This window comes from Manduca sexta, chromosome 12 (genome assembly GCF_014839805.1).
Source record: "Manduca sexta isolate Smith_Timp_Sample1 chromosome 12, JHU_Msex_v1.0, whole genome shotgun sequence".
Lineage (NCBI taxonomy): Eukaryota > Metazoa > Arthropoda > Insecta > Lepidoptera > Sphingidae > Manduca > Manduca sexta.
Genome location: NC_051126.1, coordinates 10,378,350 through 10,386,804, shown reverse-complemented (window position 1 = coordinate 10,386,804; position 8,455 = coordinate 10,378,350). Strand labels below are relative to the sequence as shown.

The following is an 8,455-nucleotide window of genomic DNA, read 5'->3' as shown; positions in this document are numbered from 1 at the left end:
GCATAAAATTTTCTGTCAATTTTCTGTGACAGCATAATAGTTAATAATTATAGTACCTACTGCAAAAATGGCAGACAGAAGTACGAGGTCAGATAGATAGATGGACAGGTCAGGATCGTAAAAATCTTTCGCAAAATTATCAATGAATTATGCGGCACCATCATTCGAGATGGGACGTACGAAGGCAAAAGAAGCAAGTTGCATATTGACCATACAAAAACCTGACCGGGTAATTAATCGTACTAAACATTTTACAAATGGGTTTAGATTATGACGTAGTAAATTAAAAAGCCCAAAAATATTTTATAACAACAGCAAGAAAATCAGAAGATCCCGTGGAACATCACAGCATTGATAACTATATCATATAATGGACAATCCCTTGTTTACCATAATATAATATTAATGACACCAAATTTCACATTTCCTTCTGAAAAGTCTGTTAGGTGTCTAGAATCCGAACTCAAAAAGATTAAATATTAAAAGGAAACCCTTTTCCTATTTTCTTATCGGATCATCTGAATAATTAAAAATACTTTTAGTGATATCATTTTTCTTTTTACATTTTATATTAAGTCAGGGTAATTATATCATGATAAAGGTGATTTTAATCTTTTTTAGATTATAATAGCAATGGTAAACCATCCTGCGGCTGTTGATGATGATGATGAAACTCTGAGCCTCTTACATGAGCTGTTGCTTCACTCTTGGAAATCATTCCTATGTCAAGCAATAGTTTAAATGAAATTTTGTATCATAATTGCGCGTGATTGGAACCCACAAAGAGATAACATTAACCATACAGATATAAACAAATGTAACCTAAGCCGAATTCTATGACAATATGTTGCTCCAATCCTATATAAGTCATCCCTCACAAGGATAATTCTTGTGCACTCTTTCCGTCCTGAACCGTTTCTTTCTCCTTCCCCCATACTTCCTTCCTAGCTATCCCCTCCTAAATATCCTCCAGGATCCTGCAGTTGCTGAGCTGGGTGATTTTAGATCCCATTCGCAAGTTTCCCCCGGTGTTGCTGCGGGGTGCGAAATCTAATAAAATGTCCCTTATAGGTGGGAAGGTGATAACTGGTGTCCTGCAGTGGCAAATGATCCCTATAACCGAATTTCTGCCGGCTTCCCTTTATGTAGAATCGAATTATCAGAACGATTTGCACCTCATATGCACCTATATGTTGTGTAGAGTATCCTATCGGAAAATATCACCTTTCTCCACTAAGTAATGGAGTAACGTAAGTAATGGAGAATCGACCCATTACAACAATTTCGTACAACTTTGAACGTGCTTAAACCCACAGCGAGCAATCTATGTTAACCACAAATGCCTTAAGCGCACAGTATTGGGCAATTAGCTCAGCGAACACTACGGAAGACATTTTTTGTCAAAGATAAAATCATAGCTAATGAAAATGATATTATCCACATTAACTTCAAATCCTTTGTAAACATTCTTAGAAATGGTTGCTTTTTTTTCTACAAGTAGTTTTTTTGCTCGCGGCTTCGCCTGTATTAAAGGTTTTTCCTGGATAACAATTTTCCTGGGATACAGAGCCTATAGCACTGAGAAGTAATGTAGCTTCCCATGCGTAAAAATATTTTTTTACCGGTATAGTAGTCCCTGAGATGTTCGCGTTCAAACAACCAAACTGTTCAGCATTAGGTATATATTATATAATTGAACGTTTAACTTTCCGTATTTTGTTTTGACGAGCTTACGAGTGTGAGCGTTACCTGACGGTAAATGATAACGTCTAATAATATCCTATACTAGACAAATTGCGGGTATGCCATCCATCTTACAGAGTAGGAATAAGTATAGGCAATATATAGATATTGGATTTTAATACCTCTAAACGCTAAGACGAAACATTCCTACATTAACATCTTTTTTAACATCACCATCAGTCATACGACTCCATTACTGAACATAAACCTCCTCTAGATATTTCCAGACGAACTTGTCAAAAGCGGCCTCTATCTAGCGTGTCCCTGCGACTAAGATGACTTAAACATGTCATTATAAGAATAAAATTTCAAAGAGGTAACTTACCTGACCGCCTGGGTAAGTACCACCGCAATATCTGTTTCTGCCGCCAAGCAGCAGTGTGTAGTCACTGTTTTGTTCCAGTTTGAAAACATTATAGCCAGTGTAACTACTGGACATAATAAGACTTAACATCTCATGGTCTCGGAATGGCGAGCGCAGTGGAATACCAAACAGTACTTTATAATTTATGATGTTGGATGGTGTATCGTTTATCATCAGGCGAACGGCAAGCTCGTCTCTTTATTCAAAGTAATAAAAAAAAACACCTCAAGTCCTAGGATATTACAGTCAATTCCTTTTTGGAAGGATAAAGATTCTATCCCAACGCACAGAAACAGCATGACGAGATATTCATTTCGAAGTTATCCGGGCTGCGACCGCAGTAAACAGTCAGGAATCGCATCAATCCTTCATTTATATTCATGAAGCATGCGGCACCTCTTGACGCCTTTCCCTTCGTATATTTATTTCTATTATGGACGTTCATATGGGTAATATTTGGTATTACGTTAAAATAAAATGCTTTGTGAAGTAAAGAATCGGCGATGTCATGGCAATTACTTAAAAGTCATCTGTGAAAAAAGTAAATCCCTTTGTAAAATCTGCGAATTAATAAATAATTACTGAAATCGTTAATTTTATTTCACACCAGAGACTTATGAACTTCTTCTCAGTAGCAGCACATATGCCTAATTTTTTCTGTCGTATCTCCCTCAGCGCTCTTCATCGTTAGGTTTATAAAGCAACAATGGACGATAGCGACGGACGCTTGAATTTATTTTGTCGTGTGAGTTTTAATTTTGCGATAACTCCTAAAAAGTTAATTTAAATTAAGTGGTGTAAAAGACAATTATAATGCACATGAAATGATCAAGGTAATTAACGTAATTAATTTGATAAGGATTAACATCGTACCCGTCTAAAATAGCTTTCCAATTTCCACATATGTCAATTTTTTTAAACATTTATTTAAATACTATACCCATTTGGGTATAGTAGGCTATCGCCAAAAGATAGGCGCATGCCATCATGGACTTTAGCCCCATAAAAGAGAAACAATTCCATCATACTTTGTTTATGTCCGTCCCAAGATCTCAAACTGTCTCAATCGTGTGAATTTTTTCCAAAATAAAAAACTCGCTATATATTTCCTCGGGATAAAAATAATCTATGTCTTTTCGAAGCCCCAAACTATCTCCATCCGAACTTCAGTAAAATCGGTTCAGTGATTTGAGCGTAACGATACGCGTGAAAAAAAAATCCGGGTAAAAGTCCTGTTATGTATTTTTCGGGCACAAAAAAGCCTATGTCATTCTCTAAGACTCAAACTATCTCTATACCAAATTTCCTTCAAAATCTGTTCGATAGTTTTTGAGTAGACAGACGGGGCAGAGGACTTTGTTTTATAATATCACGTTGAGTATAAAAACCAGGTCTGAAACATCTTGTGCAAGTTTTGCTAACAGTGCCATAAAGAAAAATATAGATTTATGGCCAGGATTTGTGCCGCAGGAATGGACAGTATAGAAAAATCTGTATCCCTTCGAAAGTCATATGTAGGCATGCCATTACGTGGTATTTTATGTAATTAATTTATTGCAATTCTATGTTCCGCAGAAAAATTATAGATATATCATAATATACGCTATTGCCATGAATACCTATATTCGGTCACCGATAAAAAACACTCATCTAGATTCGGCATTAAAAAATAATTTTAAGGAAATGACCATTCAAATTAAGAAAAATAAAATCATTTAAAGATTGAAAAGTAATGGTTCGTCGAAAAGAAGTAAGGATGCACGACAAGCATTTTCTATAAGCAATATTAATTTTAAAAAATTGGAATACCCAAAAAAAATCAAAGTATTATGAAATTCTCCCTCAAAGTATATATATCTTAAATCAAACAAAATTAATGTATGTAAATAATATATTTATATAAATATTTTAATTAGTTTAATCACATATTTTTCATGAATTTATCTTCATACCGTGATCTTCTTTTACTAAGTCTGATGCTCGTTCTGCAACCATGTAGGTAGGTGCTTGTGTGTTTCCACTTGTAAGAGTCGGCATCACACTAGCATCTATTACACGCAGGTTTTTCATTTTATGAACCCTTAATCGACCATCAACCACTGAAGTAGCGGGGTCAGGGCCCATATTAGCAGTACCGACAGGATGATATACAGTGTACACCATATTTATACAGACACATTCCCAGTAATCATTACTGTCTATTTCAAATTCATTACAAGCAGGCCAATTCATCCTACCCAAAAAAGCATTAAATGGTTTAAATGATTTGGTATGTAGTATTTGTGTAAGCTTTTTAATTCCAGCCACAGCAGAAATTAAATCTCTTCGATCATGGAAGTAATTGGCGTAAATAAGAGGATGGTCTTTGGGATCTTTCGAAATAACCTTAATACTTCCTCTCGAAAGTGGATGTAAGAGATTAAAAATAAAAAAATATAAAGTGTGATTCTTATTTAGCTCTACTGAATAATTTACTATGGAATCTTGATAATTAAATACGTTTGATAAACTTCTTTTTAATGCAGATGAATTTTGTCTAAAGATCAGTATATGATTTTGAAAATCAGGATACGTAGCATTATCATCTAGGGAATAGAACGCAAGGGCGTCCAATAAACGACTTTGAGCTAATTCACCAGTACCATTATATAAGTAAGTGATTGCGTCAAAATTCTTTTCTGCGTCAGATTTTTCACGAGGGCCATCTCCGAAAATCGTAACAGGTATAGTACAATGATCTTGTAAGTTCTCACCTACAGCTGGTAAGTCAACTATAGGTTTAATATTTAAACTCTGAAGATACTCTTTTTCTCCTACCCCAGATAGTACTAACAATTGAGGAGTGTTTATTGTGCCTGCGCTTATAATTACTTCACGGGATGCGAGAAATTTCTTTTTATTACCATTTTGGTCTACTTCAACTCCATATGCGACTTTAGTTTCTGAGTTGATCAAAACGCGGGTACACAAAGTGTTCTTCAAGACTTTCAAATTAGGTCTATCCTGAACAGGATTTAGATACATTCTATCGGAACTTGCTCTGAATCCGTTATACGCTGTTACAGTACTTACTCCTGATCCCATAACATTAGCTGTGTTCAAGTCGAAAACATTCTTAATATTTAATTCGTCCCAAGAACGAAGTATTCTATCCGTTAGGGATCGATAAGTACTGTTAAATCTATTAATAACCACGGGTCCATTACTTCCATAGTTTTGTCTTGTTTCGGGATTATCTAGCAACTCTCTGTTTTGTAAAGACTCGATTTTTTTGTAATACTCAAAAACTATATCTGGATGCCATTCTTTGTTACCGGCGTCGTACCATCTTTGAAAATCATTCCTATTACCTCTGACGTATAACATTGCATTAATATTACTAGACCCACCAAGCTGCTTTCCTCTTGGCCAGTTGATGTAATTGTTTTTGTTCGCGTTGTTTGTCTCGCCGTTGTAGGTAGTTCTGTACCTCCAGTCGTATTCCGTTTGAAACATTGTTGAATCTTGATTTGGAATCTGAAAATTAGTGTTGTCGAGATATTAAATACATTGATTATACAAATAAATATGTTACAAACTAGAATTGATCGAGTCAGGATTGATACAATTTCAAATTAATTTTCCAGAAATGTCCCATTTCAATTGTATCATAATATTCTGAAAATCACAAATCTTTATAATCGTCATAGAATGTTTATTCTGTAACTGTATGTATATATTATATATTCTTATTACCTTACTCTCAATTGGCGGTTTTCCTCCAGCTTCTATGAGCAGTATCTTCCATTTCTCGTTCTCACTGAGTCGATTAGCAACAACACATCCGGCTGTTCCACCACCAACTATTATAAAGTCAAACTCTTCGCAATCTGTGAAACAAAAAACGTATCGTAATATACCTACCTACATGTCCACTTGTCATTATATATATATGGACAAGTGAATATGAAATATATATTGAAGAAAAATACAGAAAAACTGACTGAAATATATATTTTTTTCTTTTTGTGCGTTTCTCTGAAAACTAACGGTTTCGAAAATAACTCTTTTTACTTTGAACCCGTCGATATTACATTGGGGAAGAGTAATCTACGCAAAAAATATGAGTAAATACAGGAAATTCTCATAGTACTACGTAAGTACTTAACTTGAAACATGATCCTTCTCTCTCAATAAGAATAATTAGTATCACTCCACTATGCAGACAAGACATTGTCAGACTTCACATAGGTACTTCTAAATTTCTTAGGTATGAAAGCATATATTCGATGTGAACTAATTGAAATAGAATTTACTAAATCAGGATCTTATGATGGATTATATCTATTGTATACTTACCACAAACATTAGCATCTGGAGGCGAATCATCCTTAAGAAGGCATGTAGCAGCTGCGAAAAACTGCAGTGCTGTCGAAAACGTTGTGGAAGCAACCCCAACTGTGGGTGCCAGGCATGACACGTTGTAACTGCAAACAACACTTATAATGAGGCTTTGTAAAGACAAAAACGCATAATTTCTGATAATAAATATGGATAATTAAACAGCAAAAAGTTAAACTGAAGATGCAATATTCATTTTTAAATTACGACAGGACAATAGGTCCATAGAAGCACTAAGTAAGGTTATAAATATTAAAAAGGGACCCACACATCAATCACACCTTTATTCTTAAAGGGATAGGCAGAGGTGCAACCACGGAAACCACTTTTTGCTAACTGTTCTGTCCAATGTTGCGATAGGAGACGAGCCTGTCGCCATATCAGACATAAGTTACAGACTCTAGTTAACACTGAGTAGAAAAACCCTATATTACATTGCCCGACTCTGAATTCGAACCCAGGACCTCAGACCGTTATCGTACTACGCACGCAATATAACTACGCTACCAGGTCTGTCAGGAAAGGAGACTCTTATATTATCTTCTAATTGTTTTTTTTCGTAATGACTAGCTGACAAACAATACTTAGTGTAGAACAACATATATGATATAGAGGTAGAATTTGCACATCCATGCCAAAATAGGTATAGGTAACAATATTACGTAGGTGTAAAATTCCCTTAACTTCAATTCCATCATGCATATCAGCATGCTATCATTCGAATAGATTAAATTTTTTTTTATCAACTGCTATTAATTTGGATATCTTAATTAAATTGTAATTAACCAGCTTGACGTTAATTACAACAAATTTTATGTGTACGTAATCAAAAAAAAAACACAGAATGCATTTATAAAATATAATTAATTAACTAATTAAATAAATTTTATCAGTACTCACAACACTTAAATATATATACAATTAGCAAAATATTATTAGAAGATTGGGAGGTGTGGCTTGGCTACACGTAAGATTATATCCTCTTTGGTTTGAAATGGCCAGCTCGCGCGGACCATTGCGTCGTCGATATATTTTTTTTGGCTGTCATTATTTGTGTGGACTGTTCTGCCCATTTCGCTTACATTTCTAATTTCTAATTGCTAGAGGTGCTGGGAGGAAATAATTATAAGGATAATAGAGAAATTTCATGATTCCTGAGAGGGTTGTGCAGTCATATAAAAATTTAAATTAATTTATTTCTTATTTCACGAGCCTATAAATGAACTGCTCTAAATTTTTGTTTTTCTCTTTTCACTTTATCATGTACTGTAGTCTTTACCCTAAACTGATTGAAAAGAGCAACACCAGAGTTTCTTGCCCGTTCTTCTCTGGTGAAAACTGCTTTCCGAACTGGTGGTAGAGTTAATATTGACGGAATCTAAATAATGTATAACATTTTACAGATTCAAATAAATCATTTCATTTCATTTCATTAATAATTATTGGATAGGACGGATGTTCACAATCTTTTTCGCTAGCAAAATTTTTTTGTGTTCTTGATTATTTGTTAATTATTCTCTTTTGTAAATTAGTACAGTTTTTGCTTTAATTAATAATTACTATTTTCGGTTTATGTATTTTTTTTTTTTAATAAATAAATGTAAAATCCTAAATATACATTTTAAAGTAATACTATTCAATTCCAAGTTCAAGTTAATTGTTCGTAACTAGTTAACACTTACCACAGCATATCTCGTCTGTGAGCCACTTCTTTTGTAATGAGCCGAGTGACAAGTGTACGTTAATTGTCAAAGAACACACCTGCAAATATGTACCATTCAACACTACTTAAAATGAGAATAAATTAAAATTAGGATGCAGTCCATCAGTAGAATAAGTCTTTTTAATATTTGTCTAATTAATTGGAGATAAATAGCCATTATGTTTTTTTTTTATACGGAAACAGCATTATGACCCCGCTGCAGCTGATGGTAAGTGGAGTAGGGTTCATCAGAATGTCGACTGACG

General features: G+C 34.3%; 1 protein-coding gene across 1 annotated transcript; it reads right to left on the bottom strand.

Annotated features, from left to right (window-relative positions):
- Positions 1-3,980: 3,980 nt before the first annotated feature.
- Positions 3,981-8,255, bottom strand: LOC115440755 (glucose dehydrogenase [FAD, quinone]). The gene is made up of 4 exons (XM_030165194.1): positions 8,170-8,255; positions 6,446-6,573; positions 5,843-5,976; positions 3,981-5,623 (listed from the first exon to the last, which is right to left on the bottom strand). The coding sequence occupies exons 1-4, from the start codon at positions 8,175-8,177 to the stop codon at positions 4,040-4,042; spliced, it is 1,854 nt and encodes a 617-aa protein (XP_030021054.1). The 5' UTR covers positions 8,178-8,255; the 3' UTR covers positions 3,981-4,039.
- Between the last annotated feature and the right edge of the window lie 200 nt (positions 8,256-8,455).